Raw genomic sequence first — 25,238 nt, 5'->3', positions numbered from 1 at the left:
AACCAAACAAAACAAAACTGAATAGCTTAAAGAGAAAAAAGTGAAAAGTGTTTACCAGCATCTGAGTTCAAGGCTCTGTCCATGTCTGTGTCCTCTCTTCCACAATGAGAGCATGGAGGGGAAAAAAGGAGAGAATGAGAGAGAAAGAAAAATAGATGCTGGTGTTGTTTAAAGGAAAGAGAAAGTGATTTCCAGCTCTGTTGTCTTGCTCGCTTGTCTTTGTGATGTATCTCTTTACCTCTCAGACGTTGTAACAAGAAGCAATATGCTGCTCTTCCCTGTGTTCTGTTGATCCTAACCATGCCTCTTTTAAAAGGACGGACAGCAGGGACGACCCTTGCCCAGTTAACTTTCTCCCTGTAACTCGAGGCTATTTTGCTATTGGCAGATCAGCTTGGAACTCCCTGTGACCTTTAACTTAATTGGCAAACTACAACCATAAGATTATGATATGATAGCAATATATTAACCGTTAAAATGTTTGTTTGGTTTTTAATATTAAATATTTAAATAAAATAGAACAAAGTTTACTTGTTACCAAGAACTAACAGTTAGACTTTTTAGGAAAAACTACATAAAAAAAACCCTACACAAAACTACCTTCACAAATGGTTACCCCAACAAAATTCACTTTAAAATTGTTAAATTATCAAAACATTATGATTAATTAACTAAACCTTCCACCACTTAGCACCAGCATTAGTCTAACTCATATGCATTACACCTAAAGTGCCAATAACACTTTAGTGTTAGAGTTTTGAGTATTTGAGGTGCCTTTAATACATTCGTATTAATTTAAGCATCAGAAACATGCAGTTTGCACCAACTCTTGAGAAACACTAATGTTCAGGGATGAATGCAGGACATGGACAGCACGTGAACACCCAAAAACAGATGGTGAAAACATGATTTGAAGGATATTTTCCTTTCGGAAAACATGACCTCAGTGAGAACTTTTTGACTGATATCACAGATGACAGTTTCATAACTCAGTGAATGGAGACATGAACCTTCATCTACTTATAGAAATACTGAGATAAACAAACTTACACACACACACACACACACACACACACACACACACACACACACACTGCAGCAGAACAAAAGGCTCCGCTGCATTCTCTCCCAGTGCCTGCATCTCTCTCCCAGTCCAAAGATATTGTTGAAATTGGTGCTTCTAAACTGGCCTTAAGTGAGAATATGAGCATGAACTGCCTAACTTAACTTCCTGAGCAGAATACATTTCGGCATAAGTACAGGTTAAGTTTCAGATTAGAAAACGACAGATATGAAATCACCACCTACTGACCTTCTCCGGAAAAATGGTGTCACCATTCCAGGAACATCACTCAGACCTTTGGGAACAGACACTAGGAGGGGTTTAAGTTTTGTTTTTAAAAAGCATCTAATATTTTTGTTTTGGGTTTTTTTTGTTTTGTTTTTTTAATTTTATGTCCCTGATGAGCATTACTAAGAAACTGAGATTCTTAGTCACAACATTATTCCTTGATTGTTTTTTTTCCCCTCTTTGCTGAAAATCTAAAACAATTTTATCGCTTTTATTGTTACCAAGTGAATCCAGATGATGACAAAAAAAAATACCTTGGTACATTTAACTGACTTTGTAATACAGGGCTCTTCTCATTTTCTTAAGCAGTTTCCCTGTATGTGTCTGCACATATATTTGGCCAATAAACACGATTCTGATTCAGTTAAGAAAATGGACAGACGGATGTTTATATTTATGTTAATTTTCAGGAGATATAAAAACATTTTATAATAAGAAACAGATGTAAATAATAAAATGAATGCGTAGAATTCCATCTGGATTTGGACTGACTCTGAGGACCGGCTCACTGCCCCATGGGAATTCTTGTCATTGCTTGTAACACCTGTGCTTTTCCAAATGTCAGGTGACTGCAGTGAATAAATAAACTTAAGAGCTTTCCTTTTGTCTTAACTATAAATTCTCACTTGAAATTCCTTCCACTCAGAAAACACTACCGAAGTTGTTATATTGAAGTATCTTCTCAATGCCAGTTTGACTTACTGTACTGATCTTGTCTAAGCCTTCTCTAACTCGTTGGTGTTTGTTTCCCCACTTTATCAAGCCTAAACAGACCCATGCTGTAGAAAAGTGGGTAATTATAGTCCCAAGCACATAAAAATTGGCTGTTTTTCAAAAGGCACCCTCCATCACAGCACAACCTCTGAAAGATGGTTTCTTTACATATGATGTGACAGTTGCCACATCATGTGTCATACTCAAAGAATTAAATCTATAGAAAGACATCTTTGTCCAGGGCAAAGGCAAAACAGAAGAGCGCACAGCACGAGCCCAGTAGTATAATGAGAACGAAGTTTTGACCTTTCTACCAAACAGAGCACCTTCACACGCACACAAGTCCAAACTCAACAACAGGAAACTTGCAACAATGAGCCTCCACACCCTTTACATAAATAGGTTCACGTAAGTTTTATAACATCATAGCATTATAGGAAAAGAAAATTATAAGTCTGATGATAAAACCTGAGCATGTTAGGAAATTTACATAACAAGTAAGATTAGGGAAGCGTTTCCTATCCAGTTATAAGTGCTTACAACACACAATGCCATTTGTTTAGATAGCAAAGACAAAGATAAGATTCAGACTGCGGTCAGAAATATGGCCTTTTGAACGTGGTGGCCTGGACTGTTCTTAGAAACAATGAGACAGAAGACTAGTTACCAGACGAACAGAGCAAAATCGAGAGTGTGTTTAGTAATAATAGCACGTCCACAGTCCCTACGAGCAGCGTGCTTTGAAAGTCTGCCACCGCCTTTCAGAGACTTGCTGTTAGTCACCATGTGTCACCCTGCTCTTGCGTCACACCGGTCGAACTAGTGACAGCGTCACCATCAGTCCACCTTAATCGATTAGTGCACAGGGCAGTACAACTATAAACTCCCCCTTTGTGTGCATGTGTTACGCTCGCAGCTTTAATCTGGTTAATCTAGTCTTCTCCTCTAGTGGTTGTTTTTGGCGTACCTGTTCAGGTGGGTCCGGTCGGTGTCAGCGGTCGACGCTAGAGTCACGAAAAGTGACAAGTGAACATAAATACGAGCATGTGCTACATACAGTATGTGTCCCGTTAATTAAAATCTATTCCATAGAAAACCTAGCTGCTAACGTTACAATGACTACTAACGGTGTGCAGGCGGCTTCTACGTCTAAAGGATGCTCTAACTAGAGACATGCCAGCAACAGAGTGTCAGAGTTTGTCTTGACAATTATTTCACCAACAGCTCACACATGTTAACTCAGCGCCTCTTTCTGTCATACAAGAATCACGAGACTTTTACTGCTAAAACAGACCTAGCGGCAGCTACCAAAGGACAGCTAACTTAGCCGCTAACGAACGTTAGCAGGAGGACACAGCGTACAAATTGGGGGGCGGGGGTGTTATTAAAGGGACAAGCCACAGAGGGAGCGTAGTAGGTACAACAAGTTTATAAAAAATAAAAAAAAACCTCACCCAGTGGACCCTCTTTGTGTTTGGACGAGCGCCTTCCATTCACACCTTTTTCCAGTCTGCTAGTCCCACTACCCTTCTTGCTGGACGCCATATTCGCCCACTCTGTTTATGCACCGCCTCTCACATTTCTTATAACGGATCTACCTGAGAAGCCATGAGACCACGCCCACGCAAGAAATGTAAGCCAATGAAAACCTACTTCTGTTTAGTAACCAATCAGGACAAATCAAAATTTCGTAAGTGCCGCCCTACTCTCTTTATTGTGCAACCCCCTAAAAGAAACAATCCTATCCTATTCACTGCACACAGAGGGCAATTGTATTACTCAGACAATTTACAGAGAGATTTGATGGATTTTTTAAATATTATTTTATTATTACAGCACTCACAGAAATAGCAAAAAACACATAATTGTAGCAGATGCACGTCAATGAATATTTAAAAAGCCGACAACGCAACCTGGGGTACATACGTAACCAGTCTGACCCGTCATTTTTTTTCTGGAATCTGTGTGCAAAATTAGAATAAAAAAGCTAAAGCAAAACACCTACATATATTTAAAAATGTAAATGAGTATATTTAAAAACATCATAAAAAAACTGAAAAAAAAGTTTATAGTTGATATGTTGATAAGGAAGTATTTCTAAAATCTTGGTTGCAGACCAGTGGATATTGTGTTATGATTGTTTTGACAAATACAGATAAAATCTTAAAGAATAAAAAACTTCAGAGTACAAAACTCTGAAATCAGAGCGTGTTGTAAGAAGCCTGCTATTTACATGTAACACTCGTAACTGTCTGTTATTCACTTTGTTTTATGGTTTCTCCAGCTGGATTTCTTCCTCTTCTTCCTTAATGTTGCCCACATCCTGGTATGGGCCCTGTGCTTGGGAGCGTTCAATCTGATCGTATGTTGCACAACAGTCATCCAGATTTAGCCCCTGGTTTTTAAGAAAATGAAAAAGGAAATCATGCAAAGGCTATTATCAGTGGAAGATATACACATCAACAACAACTAGAAATGGTGTTCATTTCTTAGCTCCTGCTTTCCTGCTTTGCCTTGTGTAATGGAAAGAGATTGAGAATATGTAATGTTGACCTGATATATATTTTCCTCTTCTTTCTTTGCTTTCTTTTTCTCCAGTTCATTAAGCTTCTTTGACTGTAGGGCAAACCAAAAGTAATAAATCAGTCAAATGTTGCAAATTCCCATTGTTGACGGAGAAGGAAGAAAAAAAAATCCATGCCAGACTCGCACAGCTCTGCCATTACTTTTTAATGCATGAATAATAAAGTAAAAGTAATGCTCTTTTGGGAAAATGCTTGAAATTAAGCATAGCTTCAACAGTAATGCTGCTGATCATTGTATAATAATGCAACGACCTTGAACAGAAGAATGGCAGAAGGCAGCATCACACACAGTAACAGTAAGAATCCCTCAGCTATCAGGATCTTGTTTTTGGTGGTTTCTCTCAGGTTTATGGTCTTCTCCATTGGCTCTAGGAATGCAGAAAGGATTCAGAGGTCAAACAAACAAATTAGCAGTTGCACGTATTGGTTTTTAAACACGAGTTATCTTTTTCTGCTTTAAGTGTGAACACGTGAATGCTGCATATTTGTTAGCCTGCACATGAAAACGCAGACTAACAAAATAATTACTCAAAAGCCTTACTGGGAGATTTATTATGAGACTGATAGTTTTGTTATATAACGGTTAAATTTAGCATAAGGATCACAGTTAAACATACAATTGGTGGTACTGTTAAGTCACGTTAACAATGCAGGTTATCGCACACATAATCCCTCAGATTGGCAGTTTTATGTTTCCTCATCTACCATCTGGTTTTAATGAGATTAGTGTGTGAAGTGGCCTTTCAGTGTGACTAATGCCTTTGCACATTGACTGAAATTTAATTCTAAATTTGGTGCTATTTAAAGTGAATGAATGGTGCAGCATACTGCAATGCAACAATCCTGAAGATGTAAAGATTAAATAAATTGAATATATGTGGATGCTGCCACTTTCACAGCTTTTGGGCAGATTAACAATAACAGGATTTATGGCTTATGAAGTAGTGACACCCCGCCCCAACAACAACACATGCACACACACACACTCACTGTAGACACGCAGGTAGGTTCCATGTGTGTAATATGTGTTGCCACCATCATTCAGCTGACAATGGTAAAATCCAAGGTTCTCCAGCTTTACTTCAGGGAAGTTCAATTGGGCACAATATATTTTTTCAGATTTGGAATCTTTCTGTGGTTCAGCATCTTTCTGTGATTCAGCTGTTAGCACAGCTGTTTTATCTAACAAAATCTGCTGAGTTTTGTTATAATAGCGGATCCAGTGGACATTCACTCTCCCCGACGGTGATTTATAGCAGCATTCCAGTGAAGCATTTTCAGAGACTGGCACACTCAGTGAGGGTCTGTCTGGTTCTAAAATCAGCTCACCCCAAGCAAAACCCACTGTTGAAGAAAGCGCATGTTAAGACAGGTTATGTTGTAGGATTTGTTATTGAGGTCTCAGATTATTTAATGATGACTGCATATAATTTCACAACCCATATTCAAAACTGACAAAGTATTAAAATATGCTTTAAAAATGCCAAATGATCTATAATTGTATAGCATAAGTAACCAGAACGACTGAAGCAAAAATGTCATCATGATAGCACAGCCATCTGTTTTGACAGGAAATGTGGTTCACTGAAGCAGAACTCAAAAGAGTTAAACAAAAATGAATACATAAGTACATATATACTGAACCGATATGTAAAAATATGACACGTTGAAAATAATTAATCTTTCAAAAACATAACTGATAATACTGAAATATATAATAAATGGATGATGTCAATGATTACTTCTAAATAAAACAAGTTCAAATACTTGAATGTATTAAAAATATAATCTGACTCACCCACCAAGCTGGAGAGGACAAATATTACAACCATCCCCATTTTTGTAAGCCAAAATTCAATCTAGGAATAAAAAAGGATAAAATTCTGATAAAAAAAAAAAAAATTCTACACACAGCTCTGCTTCAGTCTTCTCTTCTGCAAGATCACACTGGTGTCTTGTTTTTCAGTGGCAGGATTTATGCTTGAATAAATTTCCACCAGCCCACATTTGCTTAAGTGCTGCATCCAAATGCTTAAAAAAATAGAACCTTGTTTTAAAAAAAAAAAAAAAGTCTGTTAAACATGCAAATAGCAACTAAATGCTGCTCTTGACTGAAAATTGCAAATATAAAAAGTGGAAATGGAACAGTTGATAGAGGGACAATGTATTGCATTTCTTCTTCTTTCTGAAAGCATTAACTCAGGAGACAAACTGTTCGAGCTTTGAAGTAAAAGTCTTACTATTAAACAGTTCGGAGCCTTGGTCAGTCATTTTTCTTTTCAGTGTGTCTTGTGTTTCCACTGGGTGAGACCATTTCAGTTTGGAGCCATGCTGTTGTTCCTCCCACTCATCACCACTCCGATTAACATTTAAATCCCCAACATTTAAACATCTACATTACCTGCTAATGATATGAATACATATAATCTCTAGTGAGCACAGGACCCACTAGAGGACATCAATGTTCCGGCCACCCTCTGAAGTCTGCTGAAGGTCATTTTGTAGTTTTCCAGCTGTTCCTCCTTGCACAAAGGAGCAGGTACCTTTTCTGCTCTCTTAAAGTAACTGCCTGTCTCTTGGAACCTTTATGCTCTTAAGACCATTACTGGAAGACACTGGAAGCTTTCTGGCAATGGCAAGTATTGCTGTACCTTCCTGGAGGAGTTGGAATACCTGTGCAACCTGTTTAAGGTCCCAGTGTTGCCAAATTCTAGTAGTGACACTGCTTGTTATAGCACCTACTGGAGGGGAATAGTTGAAAGAGGTCACGTCTAGGGTGTGTTTTATTTTTTTGCAGACCTCACAGTCCTTTGTAGTCTGTTCTTGTCCTGTTTGATGGCTGATCCAAACCTTCCAGTGATATAGCTGGATTGTTACAGAGTGCACCCATCAAAACTAAAAGAATGTCAAATTTAGATTAATCAGACAAAAACAAACACTTTGTCTCAAATGAGGTCAGACCCATAGGTGGAGAGTTTCTGGATCTTGTTTACTTTTCTTGTTTTATAGCGGAGCTTTGTTTAATTGGTGCATGCAGTGTCATGAACTGTGTTCCTGAACTAATGCAGTGCCTTTCACTACAGAAATCTATTGTTTCAAACAGCTTTGCCTTAATATCCATTTAATATTTTTCAGCCTTGTTCCCTGTCTATTAAAAAAAACCCTGTAAATTCTTTGCAATTCAACATTTAGAAAGAGATAGCTACTTGCATATAAAGCCATTATCTTTACCTTTTAAATACCTTTCTGGGCACAATTATTTAACTGAATATTGCAGATTAATATTATCAGCTTTGAGATTTGACACATCATTTTTTCAATTAAATATTTAGAATTTAAAGGACTGGGATTTACATGGAATCCTGATATTCTATAATTCATGTGTTTTAAAATATGCACTGTATATTTCAAAACAAATGGAGTGAAGCCCAACTATGGCTGAACCCTAAACAATTGTCATGATGTTCTCCCAACTGTAAATAAGAAAACAGAAAAAAATTTCCCCAGTTTATTGAAAAAAAAAAGAAAAAAAAAAAGAATTAAAAAATAGAACGTACCACAAATTTGTTTAGGTATACATCATTAAAGAGCATCTTACACAATAAAAATCAAACCCAAATACACAGTATAGTTCTTGCATATACAATGTTTATAGATAAGGTGGCAAACACCAGTATGGCAAGGAGCAGTGTCTATTTTGTTTTTTTAATATACTGGGCACTGGTCGGCTGAGTTGGTAGAGGGCTTACATCCTCACTATGAGATAGAGATGGACACAAAAATAGTGCGATGAAGCCCAAGTTAAATCTACATATAGAAACAAACCTTAAACCACCAAAATCTGAATCCTGTCATGATTTTTCTCTGCTTACTAGTCATGTTTCTCATTGAGGTACACAGACAGCAGTGATTGTGTTCAACTAAAGAGTCTTTTATGAAGCAAACAACTTGATCGTTAGAACAAGGCACCACTCTATAAATAAAGTTTTCTATACATTTTGTATATGGAATACATGAGGAAAAGCATTTAAAGGAGAGAGCGCGAGAAGTGCCTGTAGTAGTCGTTGAGCCAGTGGAGACTGAAGGAATCAGCTGATGCTGGTGGTAGCTGGACTCCAAATGTCTACCACTGACATTGAATTTTTCTTAAAAAGCACTGTGGGTAGCCTGAGGTATAGTACCCACAGTACAGAGCTGGTTGGCACTGAATATTTTTTTTTCAATTGATTCACAATCATCAAAATGCAAAGACAAGTTACAGGCAAGTCCTGCCTCTCCATTGTGGAAAATGCATAGTAAAAAATTACAAAAGCCTCTGTGGAAAATACTCCCTCCCCAACCTACTTAAGTGACTCAATACACAAAATGTAGGATAAAACTGTGCAGTAGAAACAAGTGATTACGCAATTAAAAGGTGTGAGTGTGTTATGAAGAAGAGTGTGTAGCTTAAAAAAAAAAAAAAAAAAAGAGCTTAAGACACAGAGGGGAGCTATTATTTTTTTGTCTTTGTCTTTTTTTGCCTTCAAACTACATTTATATACACTTCCAAAGAACAATACGTGGAGAGAGATGCTAGAATCATATATAGTTTTTGAAGCCTATGAACACTTAAGTGATCAAAATGAGCAAACCCGGTGAGGTTCAGTAGGTTCAAAGGTGGCATTTGTTGTTGTGGCAACAACAACAATAAGAATGGATGTCAGGAAGTGCTCCTGACGTGCTTCTGTAGGAATGACTCTACAGTTTTCCTTCCTCCAGACCTTCAGCATTTCCTTTGTGTCCTCATCTGGCTACAGTATTGCTGCTGTGTCAGTATCAGCCCCATATGTTCAGCTTAGTACCAGGGGCATGTTCGGTGCGTCTCTTAATCCTCTATAGCGCAACTTTTTCATTCAATTTTAAACTTCCCAGTCCTATAGATTGTTCATGTCTTATGACTAATCCCAAATAATCTAACGTTTTTCATCTTGGTATTTTCTTTACATTAACTTTAAAAAAAGAAAGAAGTGTTTTTATTATTCAATGTGCTTTTAAAATCCCTTCGTGTTTGGGGTGAAGAAAAGCGGCTGCTGATTCCAGACTGCATTACTGAGCCACCATTCCCGCATCAACCTTTTGTGACACACTACTACACAGATGATGCACGTCATTAATAAAGCCGTTGTACAAATGAGGATCTAGCGGTTTGCTGTTACTTCTTTGGTCCTGTGTGCACAGCCCCAGTTACGCCACAGATCAGAAATTATATTACCATACTCAACGCTCAATAAAATATCACCTTAGCTCAAATTTTCAATATACTAAATCAATCTGATCTCATAATACGTCTGAAAAGTATAACCCCAACTAAAGTGTTTTGGACGAGCATTTGGGAACCCTCTCTAAAGGTAAGTTGAAACTTCTGAAATGATATGAGCGTAGTAATACTGAGCGCTATATATATTTATTTATTTAATATAGGGGCGGAAATCCCAATCTCCTACTTTCTACTCTCTCATGACCATCAAGTTAAAGGTTTCTAAAAAGCAACCCCCTTGAAACCAGTTCCCAGTTCTTTCACTTTTCTATTCCACTGTGATCTGCTTCACACACGCCAGCTTCGTTTTTGTCTGTCCTGTCCGACAGTTGCACATCACTTTTTGTTTCTGGCCTGGCATTGTATCAGCTTCACTCAGGTGAAGAAGCTCACTGACACACAAGAACTCAAGGGAATAAATAAAAGCGGTACATACAAACAAATCTCCACTATTAACAGCAAGATTACTTATACTGCCACTATTTATAAATGATTTTTATGTGACCTAATTACAGTAAGAATCATCTGAAGAAATATATCCTTAATTAAAAAATTTGTAACGCACATACACACACACTTTCTTGCATGCATCGTTTCAATAATGAGGGGTGCCTTAATAACCATACAAAATACAGAGCTAAAAGTAACAAATTTAGCAATAACTGTGTGCGTTCATCTTGTTTTGATTAAAAGTGCATCTGTTTTACTTTGGCATAGACTAGAAATAACACTATATATCAGTAGTAGTATTTCAATAGACCTAATGCTATATTGGCCATTTAAGGCTCTCTCTGTTACTGTACATTAGAATTTGGCATTACTGTAAATTATTTTCCATCATGCATGTTTCTGGTTTGCGTATGTGTGTTACAGCAGACTCAAATCACTATATTTTCTTAGGCAGCAACTCACTAACAGCAAAATATTGCTTCATTTCCTTTAGCACCTCTCACTAACAGCATCCTCAAACCCCAATTTAGGATTGTTTTTTTCTTTTTTGTATAGCCCTCTATCCAGCATGCACGCGCACATACACATGTTCCATTACTGAACCACTGCACTGTGCACAAAGCCCTTCCCTAAATGGCCAATTGGTAAAAGGAGAAAAAAAAAATAAAAAAATAAAACTTCTGATTGGCTGCAAACAGCTGACATACACACCCACACACACGCAAGAGGGGAAGAAAAAGAAATGTATCGATGGTCCGGTCATAGACGTGTGATGGTATAGGAATTTCCAGGAAAGCCTCTGAAAGTCACTCAGTCCAAACCAGAACCAGTCAAAACCTGCACAGAAAACAAAACAAACAAAAAAACAAACATTTTTTTTAATATAAATCCTGTTTTTTTGGGGGTTTTTTTTTTAAATCTAGTATTTTTGTAGACTCATTTTGATTCTTCAGACTTTACAGTCACAAAAATGCAAATGCAGCTTGAGAAGAGCTCATAAAAATGCAGCTGCTGTCATCAGTCACCTTCAAATGTTGCCATTAGCTCACGGCCAATAGTTGCAACTACCAGCAGTAAGTGGTTTTTGTTTTTGCCTTGGGCTTCACCTCTCAGGCCACGTACAAGCTGCCCCAACCTGTTTATGGATTTTTCTTGAGATATACACAGCTTAACTATAACACTGCACATATTTTTCAGGGTGAAAAAAAAAGCTGTCCAAAAGCTAAACCTGATTCTTTTAACCTTGTCCATTCATGAGTGGAAATGGCTCTATACCATTAATCATAATGACAATTCAATACTTAACATGACTATCTAGTTTAGTGTTCTCACCTAATGGCCAGCAGGAGGCATTAAGGTGGGTCACTAGAAGCTGTCCCCCTCCAGTGAGAACTTGGAAAGGGCCTCCTGCAGCTTGTGGTGTTCCTCTTCTACAGTCTGCAACACACAAAATCAATATAACCTTAGGAACTGAGAACACACAAACACACACACAATTCAACCTTCTCCTCTTAACATCCTCTCTTCGTCTCCCTCGCTGCTTCTCTGACACATCCCATTGCAAGTGCTGGACATAATAGCCATTTTTAGAGAAGTCCAATTTCACAAGGCAATTTTCAGCAAAGCAATAACAGCAGCAGTTAAATGGTTTTCTATTCTCTGGTTTCTCTTTTGTGCCATTTGGCCCCATTTGTCCACAGCTCACTCCTTACTCAAGTTATCCCCACTGAAATCTTGATGCCCAGCTTTGAGTCTCTTTCTAGTCAGTTCCAATCTTTTGTTAGAGCTGACATTTCTATCTGCCCCTGTCATACGTCCTGCTCCCTGCTTACAGTTTTCTCTCAATATTCCCCTCCATCTCCCCCTCTGTTCACCTGTAGTCTCTTTAGTTGTTCCTCCAGGCTGCGTAGCCTCCTGCACACTTCCTCCTTCCTCTCCTGGGACAGCACCAGGGGCGCGCTGATGCTCTCATCGTCTCCTTTTGGGTTTTGACCTTCTTTGTCTGTACTCGTGGGGTTCGTCTCCTCAGCTACTTCGTTCGTGGTCTGACTTTCATCTGTGGATAGAAATATTTAGTTTGAAAGTGTCAAGAGTCAGCAGTCTTTAAATAATAATAAATTCTGGCCATTAATAATTAGCACTGCAAAAATCCTTTGACATTGTAAGTTCCTTGTAATACTGCATTAAATAGAATAGTACACACATACACCAAATCCTGCTTTAACGCGAGGGGATTTGCAATCCTGCTTTTAAAATGGATATACCGATATCAAATTGTGATATTAGAAATACTTTAATACTTTTGATTAATGTGTAGAATCATGTGTAAAATCGCTAATTAAAAAAACAAATAAATCAGGTAACACTGGGGTTTTGAGGGTGAAAAATAAGGACAAGAAACTACAAGCCAGAGGTTTCAACATTAAATGCTTAATAACAATTCATCAAGAGGAGATCGGAAGCAGCTAGCCTTGCTGCATCCGCTAATGTTAACAACTCTGGAAAGTCACTGCTTAAGAAAAAAAATATTCTGGGAAGTTGTACAGATAAAACTACCAAGACTGAGCTAAGATGGCTCTATTTAGCTTACAGATATGAGTGGTATTAAGCTTCTCTTCATCTATCGCTATGAAACTATTCCTTTAAAAAAATAAGAAAAAAGAAAAGAAAAAAGAAAGACAAAAAAATAGGCCAAACCTGTTAACTGATGCTGTTCCACATCTTGCCCAGGGCCTTTTGATTGCCCTACTTCATGTTCTTCATCAGGTTGTGAGTCCTCTGATAGACTGATGCTGCCGACCAGGAGCCTTTTCAGGGACATGACTAACAGAGGAGACAGATTCATTGGCTTTATTAGGATAGGCAAGCTACTTTGAAAGAAAGTAAAGCCAAAAATATAGTAATTTATAGTTCATGAATATAAGTACAAGGAAGACCCCTATTCACCTTCATCTAATGCACTGTTAGCCACTTTCTCCTGATCATTTTTGGTGTGGCCTATCAAGTCAAACCCTTTGTCAGACAGGAAATCAATCAGCCTGTGCCTGGGATCCGTCAACTTTTTATCTTTCAAGTTGTCCTTATCTTGATCTACAGACAGAGATAAGTCTTAAATTTTGCTTAGGTCTTTATGAGTGTGTAACAATGGCAAATTTGCAGGTGTGCAGTCACAACGGTCTCACCACTGCTGCTTTTCAAAGCTCCATTCTCAATCGGGCTCATAGGGGGATTCAGACTAAAAGAAAGGAGGGAAAAAAGTAAAAACAAGGAAATTAGATTTTTTGATAAATAAACTTTGGCAATATATGAATATCTCTCACTTTTTCCAACACACACAACACACACACACACACACACACACAACACACACAACACACACACACACACACACACACACCCTTCAGCTATCTTAGTGAGGACCTTCATGACATAATGGTTTCCCTAGCCCCTTACCCTAACCCTAACCATTAAAAATGAATGCCTAACCCTACCCTAAACCTAACCATAACCTAATTGTAACCCTGACACTAAAACCACATTTTGAGCCTCAAAAAGGCCTTCAAATTGTGAGGACCGGTGGTGTGTCCTCACAAGTGACTGTTGGTTCTCACAAGTATAGTAGAATGCAGATTTCGGTCCTCACAAAGATAGCTAGACAGGAACACACACACACACACACACACACACACAACACACACACACACACACACACACACACACACACACACACACACACAACACACACACACACACACACACACACACACTTACCTGATGGGACTGAAGGGAGGTCCTACAACTCCAACTCCAGGAGCCACCGTCAACTTCTTGGTTGTGCTGCCACTCTTCTTCAGGTCATCCACTGCTTTCTTTATCACTTGAGTCCAACTAAAAATATGGAAATACGGGGGGAAAATTATCCTGCGCTTTGAAATCAAAAGGAAACATGATTTATGAATACAATTCTCTTTGGTATTTACATTTTTACTTCTCCAACAGACTGAGCCACTAGTTCATAAATCTGAGCGCCGCTTTCCCAGGTAAATATCACGTAGAAAGCCTTTCGATCTGACACAACAGGAGAAAACAGCAATTCAAAGACTTATCTTACGATTAGAGTGACTTGCAAACTACTGTACTGTGGTGCACTGCTAACCTGTGGCCACATCACGGAGAAAGACTGAGTCCAGCTTAATAATTGGGCTCAGCATCAGCTTGCCGTCCTGTGCAGCGATGTTACTCTTACTGTGGCATTTGACGACCATCTTGTCATCCTGCTTCTGGAGGAGCACCAGTAAGTCCGCAAGCAACACACATTGCACCTCTGAAGGACAGGGAACAGAAAGAGTGGGACCTTCTTGCTGCGAGGCAACAGGCCAACCATCATGCTGCCTATTTGATTCTCATTAACTTGCCAAATTTCAGTAATTCAACTGAAATAATGCTAAAGGGGAAGTAAATAAATCACTATGTCAGTCTGTTTCTTTGGGGGTTTTTTTTGCCGATTTTGATGTTCATAAAAGAGAAGTGCAAGACATAAAATCTGTATGACGTTCTACAAAATCTTTTCTTCCTTTTAAAAATCTTTTTTTAGTTTAAGTGTGAAAAGTATTACTTTGCAATATATTGAAATGTTTGACCTTGTTGCTGTGAAAGAAAGGCCTGTAATATAGCACATATTTACCAACGGCCTTTTCTTTGGTGACTTTCCATATCAGTGGGCCTTCATAAAGCATCTTCTTCTGAGTCAAGTCAATGTTCTAGTACAGACAGGAGGAGAATAACATGAATATGTTTCAACAAAATCTTGGAGGAAAAAAAAAAAGGAATATTGCAACACTGTGTGCAAAAGACAAGTTTAGTTGAAAGAAACCCACCCTATATTCACTATAGAGCTCATTACTGGGTTTTAGTCCTGATGTGTCTAATTTGCGCTGGTATTCCCTCAGAGTCTGGGAGCAGAGAGAATGATTGTGAGTCAGACTGTGGTCTGTTTGATAACATAGCACAGAAAAAGATGTACTCTTATAAGCAGTGAGCTAAAGAAGTCTCAAAATTCATTTACAAAACTTCAATTGGTGCCAAGTTACCACGCAGCTGTTGGCTGAGTGGTGAATTGAGCATGTCTTACCAACAGGTTTTCCATCACTTTGACTTCCTCATTGACGTGGTTGAGGATCTTTCTGCAACACTCTGCACTCTTCTCAATTGCTGCCTTCTCCGTTAGATCCTCTGCAGTGAGAGAGAAATACAGAGATGAGAAAAATATGTCTTTAACAGCAAAGCCCAGACAAAAGCCATAAATCAAGAGTGTAACAAAACACTAACAAAAAACAAACAAACCCACACCAAAACTTTCCATTGGTCCTCCTCGTGGTACCAACTTTCTGGTCACAGAGTCAAAGTACTCAAGAAGTGTTATGTTATAGTTCATACATCAACACCTGCAGAAGGGGGATATACTTTGAAGCAAGAGATGACAGCTATCATAAGGGCAATTAGTAACTTTCTTTGTTAACTCTGGCTTTCTTCCTTAGCTTTTGGGGATACTCTACGATACTCTTGGGGGCACCCAATCAGGGTGCTGCCTATTTCAGTGAGTTGTTTTGATGGAGGCATTGAAGAATATAAAAGATTTACTGCAATAGAACTCTGTGCTGATCCTTCAAACGAAGGAAGACAGGAATCCTGCTGAAACCTCTTTAGGCTGTAAATTCTCAAGATATGTTTATTTTACTTTAATGTCCCTTAAAGAACATCACAGTTCTATGCATTTTTAATTCTCTGTGTCACAGATTTAACAAGTTGCTGTAAATACTCTTGAGTTGTGCATTCAGAGATGCTCTTTTGCATATCTTGATCGTAAAATGATTATTTTGGCTACTTTTACTTTTCTATCAGCTTACAGCAGTCTGGCCGTTCTCCAATGACCTCTGGGTGTTAGGGCTGTGCGATATGACCAAAATCTCATATCCCGATATAAGAATTCTATCGTCCCGATAACGATATAAATCACAAAAATGTAACATTTTCTGTAAATTCTGTGAATCTCGGGCAGCTCGACTTGCGGGAAGTGTTTCCAGCTGCGCGTCATGTAGCTGGAGTCGAGTGTTTTAACCGATGCATGAAACTATACATTTTTAGACATAAGTTGTAACGGCCGCCGTTTTCTTTGTGAGTATTTATTACACGGCGTGCTGCGGGGAAAAGCCTGTTCTAACGTTTGAGTCTAAGGTTTATTTTTTAGCACCTGGCGGCTCTTTTTTACTTCTCATCCGTAAATAATCTGCTCTTTCACGTGATTCAGTTTATTTTGAAAAGTCTCAACAGGATCTTGAGCTTTATTGTGAAAGGTTTATGTGAAACATGGTGTTACCGTTGTTGTTGCTAACCACAACGCATAAAAACAGGCGCTTGCCGTCCGTAGTGTGGTTATATTAAATATAAGAGAAAGAGAGAACTTAAGAAATTAATATAGCCACTACAGTGACCATCAAAACGATGAAAGAAGATGATCTGAACCTCGGTTTGTTTTTCCCAGACCATCATTCTGATTGGTCACTTGCAATGTTGATCCTGGAACAACATTTTCATGATGGTCTGGGAACAACACCAACACAAGGATATCAGATCAACCGAAAAAATATTGTCGTAAACAGTTTATTTTGCGACACCACGAAACAAACGATAGCGTAAAATGAAACAATAGACGTTTTTACATCGTCATCCGATATATATCGTTATATCGAACAGCCCTATCTGGCGTCAACCAGGCATTTTTGCTTAGAGAACAACCACTCAATGAATATTTCTCTCTTTTTTGGACCAGTCTGTAAACCCAAGAGATGGCTGGGCAAGAAAATCACAGTAGAGCAGCAGTTTCTGAAATGCTCAGACAACCTCATCTGGCACCAAAAATCATGCCAGATTCAAAGTCATTTAAACCACCTTCCTTCACCATTCTCTTCCTTGGCTTGTTATGTATATAACAAACAGAGCATTATATAAAGCAAGTGAGAGAGAAAGAGATTCTGAGCAGGAGGGAAATTCTTATGGATGATGCACGTGCACGTTCATGTATCACACCACAAACATCTATCATAATCATTGGTGATGGTGGTACTTCCGATTACATTTTCAAACCCAGATATACAGCATTATATAGCTGAGTAATATGATGATACACAGTGTAATAAAAATGCATTTGACTATCTTATATATCAGGAAAGAATAAATGTAAAAAGTAAGAATGTAAAGAAAGTAAGAATGCAATAAGTTTTACAATATCGATGCACATATACTGACACATCAAAGTGAGCAACAAACAGGCCAGGGACACATACAGACACACACCTGTGTTCTTTGCGATATTCTCCAGCAGCAGTGGGTACTTGGTCAGCCTCTGCATCTCTATGGGAATGATGTCCTTGAGCTGCAGCCTACGGCACTGGGGCTTACTCTCCGCCTCCTGACACACACACACACACACACACACACACACACACACACACACACACACACACACACACACTATAATTATTCCGTCTTGTTAGGTGTTACAGCAGACTCAAATCACTATATTTTCTTAGGCAGCAACTCACTAACAGCAAAATATTGCTTCATTTCCTTTAGCACCTCTCACTAACAGCATCCTCAAACCCCAATTTAGGATTGTTTTTTTCTTTTTTGTATAGCCCTCTATCCAGCATGCACGCGCACATACACATGTTCCATTACTGAACCACTGCACTGTGCACAAAGCCCTTCCCTAAATGGCCAATTGGTAAAAGGAGAAAAAAAAAATAAAAAAATAAAACTTCTGATTGGCTGCAAACAGCTGACATACACACCCACACACACGCAAGAGGGGAAGAAAAAGAAATGTATCGATGGTCCGGTCATAGACGTGTGATGGTATAGGAATTTCCAGGAAAGCCTCTGAAAGTCACTCAGTCCAAACCAGAACCAGTCAAAACCTGCACAGAAAACAAAACAAACAAAAAAACAAACATTTTTTTTAATATAAATCCTGTTTTTTGGGGGTTTTTTTTTTAAATCTAGTATTTTTGTAGACTCATTTTGATTCTTCAGACTTTACAGTCACAAAAATGCAAATGCAGCTTGAGAAGAGCTCATAAAAATGCAGCTGCTGTCATCAGTCACCTTCAAATGTTGCCATTAGCTCACGGCCAATAGTTGCAACTACCAGCAGTAAGTGGTTTTTGTTTTTGCCTTGGGCTTCACCTCTCAGGCCACGTACAAGCTGCCCCAACCTGTTTATGGATTTTTCTTGAGATATACACAGCTTAACTATAACACTGCACATATTTTTCAGGGTGAAAAAAAAAGCTGTCCAAAAGCTAAACCTGATTCTTTTAACCTTGTCCATTCATGAGTGGAAATGGCTCTATACCATTAATCATAATGACAATTCAATACTTAACATGACTATCTAGTTTAGTGTTCTCACCTAATGGCCAGCAGGAGGCATTAAGGTGGGTCACTAGAAGCTGTCCCCCTCCAGTGAGAACTTGGAAAGGGCCTCCTGCAGCTTGTGGTGTTCCTCTTCTACAGTCTGCAACACACAAAATCAATATAACCTTAGGAACTGAGAACACACAAACACACACACAATTCAACCTTCTCCTCTTAACATCCTCTCTTCGTCTCCCTCGCTGCTTCTCTGACACATCCCATTGCAAGTGCTGGACATAATAGCCATTTTTAGAGAAGTCCAATTTCACAAGGCAATTTTCAGCAAAGCAATAACAGCAGCAGTTAAATGGTTTTCTATTCTCTGGTTTCTCTTTTGTGCCATTTGGCCCCATTTGTCCACAGCTCACTCCTTACTCAAGTTATCCCCACTGAAATCTTGATGCCCAGTTTTGAGTCTCTTTCTAGTCAGTTCCAATCTTTTGTTAGAGCTGACATTTCTATCTGCCCCTGTCATACGTCCTGCTCCCTGCTTACAGTTTTCTCTCAATATTCCCCTCCATCTCCCCCTCTGTTCACCTGTAGTCTCTTTAGTTGTTCCTCCAGGCTGCGTAGCCTCCTGCACACTTCCTCCTTCCTCTCCTGGGACAGCACCAGGGGCGCGCTGATGCTCTCATCGTCTCCTTTTGGGTTTTGACCTTCTTTGTCTGTACTCGTGGGGTTCGTCTCCTCAGCTACTTCGTTCGTGGTCTGACTTTCATCTGTGGATAGAAATATTTAGTTTGAAAGTGTCAAGAGTCAGCAGTCTTTAAATAATAATAAATTCTGGCCATTAATAATTAGCACTGCAAAAATCCTTTGACATTGTAAGTTCCTTGTAATACTGCATTAAATAGAATAGTACACACATACACCAAATCCTGCTTTAACGCGAGGGGATTTGCAATCCTGCTTTTAAAATGGATATACCGATATCAAATTGTGATATTAGAAATACTTTAATACTTTTGATTAATGTGTAGAATCATGTGTAAAATCGCTAATTAAAAAAACAAATAAATCAGGTAACACTGGGGTTTTGAGGGTGAAAAATAAGGACAAGAAACTACAAGCCAGAGGTTTCAACATTAAATGCTTAATAACAATTCATCAAGAGGAGATCGGAAGCAGCTAGCCTTGCTGCATCCGCTAATGTTAACAACTCTGGAAAGTCACTGCTTAAGAAAAAAAATATTCTGGGAAGTTGTACAGATAAAACTACCAAGACTGAGCTAAGATGGCTCTATTTAGCTTACAGATATGAGTGGTATTAAGCTTCTCTTCATCTATCGCTATGAAACTATTCCTTTAAAAAAATAAGAAAAAAGAAAAGAAAAAAGAAAGACAAAAAAATAGGCCAAACCTGTTAACTGATGCTGTTCCACATCTTGCCCAGGGCCTTTTGATTGCCCTACTTCATGTTCTTCATCAGGTTGTGAGTCCTCTGATAGACTGATGCTGCCGACCAGGAGCCTTTTCAGGGACATGACTAACAGAGGAGACAGATTCATTGGCTTTATTAGGATAGGCAAGCTACTTTGAAAGAAAGTAAAGCCAAAAATATAGTAATTTATAGTTCATGAATATAAGTACAAGGAAGACCCCTATTCACCTTCATCTAATGCACTGTTAGCCACTTTCTCCTGATCATTTTTGGTGTGGCCTATCAAGTCAAACCCTTTGTCAGACAGGAAATCAATCAGCCTGTGCCTGGGATCCGTCAACTTTTTATCTTTCAAGTTGTCCTTATCTTGATCTACAGACAGAGATAAGTCTTAAATTTTGCTTAGGTCTTTATGAGTGTGTAACAATGGCAAATTTGTAGGTGTGCAGTCACAACGGTCTCACCACTGCTGCTTTTCAAAGCTCCATTCTCAATCGGGCTCATAGGGGGATTCAGACTAAAAGAAAGGAGGGAAAAAAGTAAAAACAAGGAAATTAGATTTTTTGATAAATAAACTTTGGCAATATATGAATATCTCTCACTTTTTCCAACACACACAACACCACACACACACACACACACAACACACACAACACACACACACACACACACACACACCCATTCAGCTATCTTAGTGAGGACCTTCATTGACATAATGGTTTCCCTAGCCCTTACCCTAACCCTAACCATTAAAAATGAATGCCTAACCCTACCCTAAACCTAACCATAACCTAATTGTAACCCTGACACTAAAACCACATTTTGAGCCTCAAAAAGGCCTTCAAACTTGTGAGGACCGGTGAGTGTGTCCTCACAAGTGACTGTTGGTTCTCACAAGTATAGTAGAATGCACGATTTCGGTCTTCACAAAGATAGTCTAGACAGGAACACACACACACACACACACACACACACACAAACACACACACACACACACACACACACACACACACACACACACACACACACACACACACACAACACACACACACACACACACACACACACACACACACAACACACAACCTGATGGGATGAAGGAGGTCCTACAACTCCAACTCCAGGAGCCACCGTCAACTTCTTGGTTGTGCTGGCACTCTTCTTCAGGTCATCCACTGCTTTCTTTATCACTTGAGTCCAACTAAAAATATGGAAATACGGGGGGAAAATTATCCTGCTCTTTGAAATCAAAAGGAAACATGATTTATGAATACAATTCTCTTTGGTATTTACATTTTTACTTCTCCAACAGACTGAGCCACTAGTTCATAAATCTGAGCGCCGCTTTCCCAGGTAAATATCACGTAGAAAGCCTTTCGATCTGACACAACAGGAGAAAACAGCAATTCAAAGACTTATCTTACGATTAGAGTGACTTGCAAACTACTGTACTGTGGTGCACTGCTAACCTGTGGCCACATCACGGAGAAAGACTGAGTCCAGCTTAATAATTGGGCTCAGCATCAGCTTGCCGTCCTGTGCAGCGATGTTACTCTTACTGTGGCATTTGACGACCATCTTGTCATCCTGCTTCTGGAGGAGCACCAGTAAGTCCGCAAGCAACACACATTGCACCTCTGAAGGACAGGGAACAGAAAGAGTGGGACCTTCTTGCTGCGAGGCAACAGGCCAACCATTATGCTGCCTATTTGATTCTCATTAACTTGCCAAATTTCAGTAATTCAACTGAAATAATGCTAAAGGGGAAGTAAATAAATCACTATGTCAGTCTGTTTCTTTGGGGGTTTTTTTTGCCGATTTTGATGTTCATAAAAGAGAAGTGCAAGACATAAAATCTGTATGACGTTATACAAAATCTTTTCTTCCTTTTAAAAATCTTTTTTTAGTTTAAGTGTGAAAAGTATTACTTTGCAATATATTGAAATGTTTGACCTTGTTGCTGTGAAAGAAAGGCCTGTAATATAGCACATATTTACCAACGGCCTTTTCTTTGGTGACTTTCCATATCAGTGGGCCTTCATAAAGCATCTTCTTCTGAGTCAAGTCAATGTTCTAGTACAGACAGGAGGAGAATAACATGAATATGTTTCAACAAAATCTTGGAGGAAAAAAAAAAAGGAATATTGCAACACTGTGTGCAAAAGACAAGTTTAGTTGAAAGAAACCCACCCTATATTCACTATAGAGCTCATTACTGGGTTTTAGTCCTGATGTGTCTAATTTGCGCTGGTATTCCCTCAGAGTCTGGGAGCAGAGAGAATGATTGTGAGTCAGACTGTGGTCTGTTTGATAACATAGCACAGAAAAAGATGTACTCTTATAAGCAGTGAGCTAAAGAAGTCTCAAAATTCATTTACAAAACTTCAATTGGTGCCAAGTTACCACGCAGCTGTTGGCTGAGTGGTGAATTGAGCATGTCTTACCAACAGGTTTTCCATCACTTTGACTTCCTCATTGACGTGGTTGAGGATCTTTCTGCAACACTCTGCACTCTTCTCAATTGCTGCCTTCTCCGTTAGATCCTCTGCAGTGAGAGAGAAATACAGAGATGAGAAAAATATGTCTTTAACAGCAAAGCCCAGACAAAAGCCATAAATCAAGAGTGTTACAAAACACTAACAAAAAACAAACAAACCCACACCAAAACTTTCCATTGGTCCTCCTCGTGGTACCAACTTTCTGGTCACAGAGTCAAAGTACTCAAGAAGTGTTATGTTATAGTTCATACATCAACACCTGCAGAAGGGGGATATACTTTGAAGCAAGAGATGACAGCTATCATAAGGGCAATTAGTAACTTTCTTTGTTAACTCTGGCTTTCTTCCTTAGCTTTTGGGGATACTCTACGATACTCTTGGGGGCACCCAATCAGGGTGCTGCCTATTTCAGTGAGTTGTTTTGATGGAGGCATTGAAGAATATAAAAGATTTACTGCAATAGAACTCTGTGCTGATCCTTCAAACGAAGGAAGACAGGAATCCTGCTGAAACCTCTTTAGGCTGTAAATTCTCAAGATATGTTTATTTTACTTTAATGTCCCTTAAAGAACATCACAGTTCTATGCATTTTTAATTCTCTGTGTCACAGATTTAACAAGTTGCTGTAAATACTCTTGAGTTGTGCATTCAGAGATGCTCTTTTGCATACTTGATCGTAAAATGATTATTTTGGCTACTTTTACTTTTCTATCAGCTTACAGCAGTCTGGCCGTTCTCCAATGACCTCTGGGTGTTAGGGCTGTGCGATATGACCAAAATCTCATATCCCGATATAAGAATTCTATCGTCCCGATAACGATATAAATCACAAAAATGTAACATTTTCTGTAAATTCTGTGAATCTCGGGCAGCTCGACTTGCGGGAAGTGTTTCCAGCTGCGCGTCATGTAGCTGGAGTCGAGTGTTTTAACCGATGCATGAAACTATACATTTTTAGACATAAGTTGTAACGGCCGCCGTTTTCTTTGTGAGTATTTATTACACGGCGTGCTGCGGGGAAAAGCCTGTTCTAACGTTTGAGTCTAAGGTTTATTTTTTAGCACCTGGCGGCTCTTTTTTATTCTCATCCGTAAATAATCTGCTCTTTCACGTGATTCAGTTTATTTTGAAAAGTCTCAACAGGATCTTGAGCTTTATTGTGAAAGGTTTATGTGAAACATGGTGTTACCGTTGTTGTTGCTAACCACAACGCATAAAAACAGGCGCTTGTCCGTCCGTAGTGTGGTTATATTAAATATAAGAGAAAGAGAGAACTTTAAGAAATTAATATAGCCACTACAGTGACCATCAAAACGATGAAAAAATATTGCCGTAACAGTTTATTTTGCGACACCACATTTGATGGTCACTTGCAATGTTGACCTGGAACAACATTTTCATGATGGTCTGGGAACAACACCAACACAAGGATATCAGATCAACCGAAAAAATATTGTCGTAAACAGTTTATTTTGCGACACCACGAAACAAACGATAGCGTAAAATGAAACAATAGACGTTTTTACATCGTCATCCGATATATATCGTTATATCGAACAGCCCTATCTGGCGTCAACCAGGCATTTTTGCTTAGAGAACAACCACTCAATGAATATTTCTCTCTTTTTTGGACCAGTCTGTAAACCCAAGAGATGGCTGGGCAGGAAAATCACAGTAGAGCAGCAGTTTCTGAAATGCTCAGACAACCTCATCTGGCACCAAAAATCATGCCAGATTCAAAGTCATTTAAACCACCTTCCTTCACCATTCTCTTCCTTGGCTTGTTATGTATATAACAAACAGAGCATTATATAAAGCAAGTGAGAGAGAAAGAGATTCTGAGCAGGAGGGAAATTCTTATGGATGATGCACGTGCACGTTCATGTATCACACCACAAACATCTATCATAATCATTGGTGATGGTGGTACTTCCGATTACATTTTCAAACCCAGATATACAGCATTATATAGCTGAGTAATATGATGATACACAGTGTAATAAAAATGCATTTGACTATCTTATATATCAGGAAAGAATAAATGTAAAAAGTAAGAATGTAAAGAAAGTAAGAATGCAATAAGTTTTACAATATCGATGCACATATACTGACACATGAAAGTGAGCAACAAACAGGCCAGGGACACATACAGACACACACCTGTGTTCTTTGCGATATTCTCCAGCAGCAGTGGGTACTTGGTCAGCCTCTGCATCTCTATGGGAATGATGTCCTTGAGCTGCAGCCTACGGCACTGGGGCTTACTCTCCGCCTCCTGACACACACACACACACACACACACACACACACACACACACACACACACACACACACACACACACACACACACAACACACACACACACACACACACACACACACACACACACACACACACACACACACAGTCAGACTAGAACACCTTTGTCACATTTTGCATTACTTTGCATCTGCAAAGTGCGTCCATGTATGTCTCTGTTCAATCTTGA

The 25,238-nt window shown here is 38.9% G+C and overlaps 3 protein-coding genes across 9 annotated transcripts in view; all 3 read right to left on the bottom strand.

Moving 5' to 3' along the window:
- Positions 1 to 3,730, bottom strand: part of lipeb (lipase, hormone-sensitive b) — a 30,958-nt gene extending 27,228 nt beyond the window's left edge. The window contains exons 1-2 of one of the 7 annotated variants that reach the window (XM_005938252.2): positions 3,520 to 3,613; positions 56 to 96 (exon numbers count right to left, since the gene is read on the bottom strand). In XM_005938252.2, coding sequence (XP_005938314.1) covers positions 56 to 83 — 28 coding nt within the window. In that variant the 5' untranslated portion in view covers positions 84 to 96; positions 3,520 to 3,613. The other 6 variants (XM_042226985.1, XM_042226986.1, XM_014338723.2 and 3 more) reach the window with 6 other exon arrangements.
- A 159-nt stretch (positions 3,731 to 3,889) lies between these two features.
- cd79a (CD79a molecule, immunoglobulin-associated alpha) lies at positions 3,890 to 8,037 on the bottom strand. The gene is made up of 5 exons (XM_005938254.3): positions 6,449 to 8,037; positions 5,641 to 5,994; positions 4,903 to 5,018; positions 4,619 to 4,681; positions 3,890 to 4,460 (listed from the first exon to the last, which is right to left on the bottom strand). The coding sequence occupies exons 1-5, from the start codon at positions 6,486 to 6,488 to the stop codon at positions 4,335 to 4,337; spliced, it is 699 nt and encodes a 232-aa protein (XP_005938316.1). The 5' UTR covers positions 6,489 to 8,037; the 3' UTR covers positions 3,890 to 4,334.
- An 836-nt stretch (positions 8,038 to 8,873) lies between these two features.
- Positions 8,874 to 25,238, bottom strand: part of arhgef1b (Rho guanine nucleotide exchange factor (GEF) 1b) — a 33,367-nt gene continuing 17,002 nt past the window's right edge. Inside the window, exons 20-42 of the mRNA XM_042227013.1 lie at positions 24,911 to 25,025; positions 22,697 to 22,797; positions 22,443 to 22,517; positions 22,250 to 22,325; positions 21,722 to 21,889; positions 21,546 to 21,633; positions 21,334 to 21,453; positions 20,717 to 20,769; positions 20,481 to 20,624; positions 19,409 to 19,590; positions 17,750 to 17,906; positions 15,528 to 15,628; positions 15,274 to 15,348; positions 15,081 to 15,156; positions 14,553 to 14,720; positions 14,377 to 14,464; positions 14,168 to 14,284; positions 13,579 to 13,631; positions 13,343 to 13,486; positions 13,094 to 13,219; positions 12,271 to 12,452; positions 11,729 to 11,833; positions 8,874 to 11,233 (exon numbers count right to left, since the gene is read on the bottom strand). Of these exons, the coding sequence (XP_042082947.1) occupies positions 11,762 to 11,833; positions 12,271 to 12,452; positions 13,094 to 13,219; positions 13,343 to 13,486; positions 13,579 to 13,631; positions 14,168 to 14,284; positions 14,377 to 14,464; positions 14,553 to 14,720; positions 15,081 to 15,156; positions 15,274 to 15,348; positions 15,528 to 15,628; positions 17,750 to 17,906; positions 19,409 to 19,590; positions 20,481 to 20,624; positions 20,717 to 20,769; positions 21,334 to 21,453; positions 21,546 to 21,633; positions 21,722 to 21,889; positions 22,250 to 22,325; positions 22,443 to 22,517; positions 22,697 to 22,797; positions 24,911 to 25,025 (2,481 nt within the window). The 3' untranslated portion in view covers positions 8,874 to 11,233; positions 11,729 to 11,761. The remainder of the gene's footprint in view (positions 11,234 to 11,728; positions 11,834 to 12,270; positions 12,453 to 13,093; positions 13,220 to 13,342; positions 13,487 to 13,578; positions 13,632 to 14,167; positions 14,285 to 14,376; positions 14,465 to 14,552; positions 14,721 to 15,080; positions 15,157 to 15,273; positions 15,349 to 15,527; positions 15,629 to 17,749; positions 17,907 to 19,408; positions 19,591 to 20,480; positions 20,625 to 20,716; positions 20,770 to 21,333; positions 21,454 to 21,545; positions 21,634 to 21,721; positions 21,890 to 22,249; positions 22,326 to 22,442; positions 22,518 to 22,696; positions 22,798 to 24,910; positions 25,026 to 25,238) is intronic.

Source organism: Haplochromis burtoni, unplaced genomic scaffold (genome assembly GCF_018398535.1).
Source record: "Haplochromis burtoni strain Fernald_Lab_line unplaced genomic scaffold, NCSU_Asbu1 Contig_237, whole genome shotgun sequence".
NCBI lineage: Eukaryota > Metazoa > Chordata > Actinopteri > Cichliformes > Cichlidae > Haplochromis > Haplochromis burtoni.
Note: the sequence above shows the minus strand (reverse complement) of the source record. Positions and strands in the feature narration are given on the sequence as shown.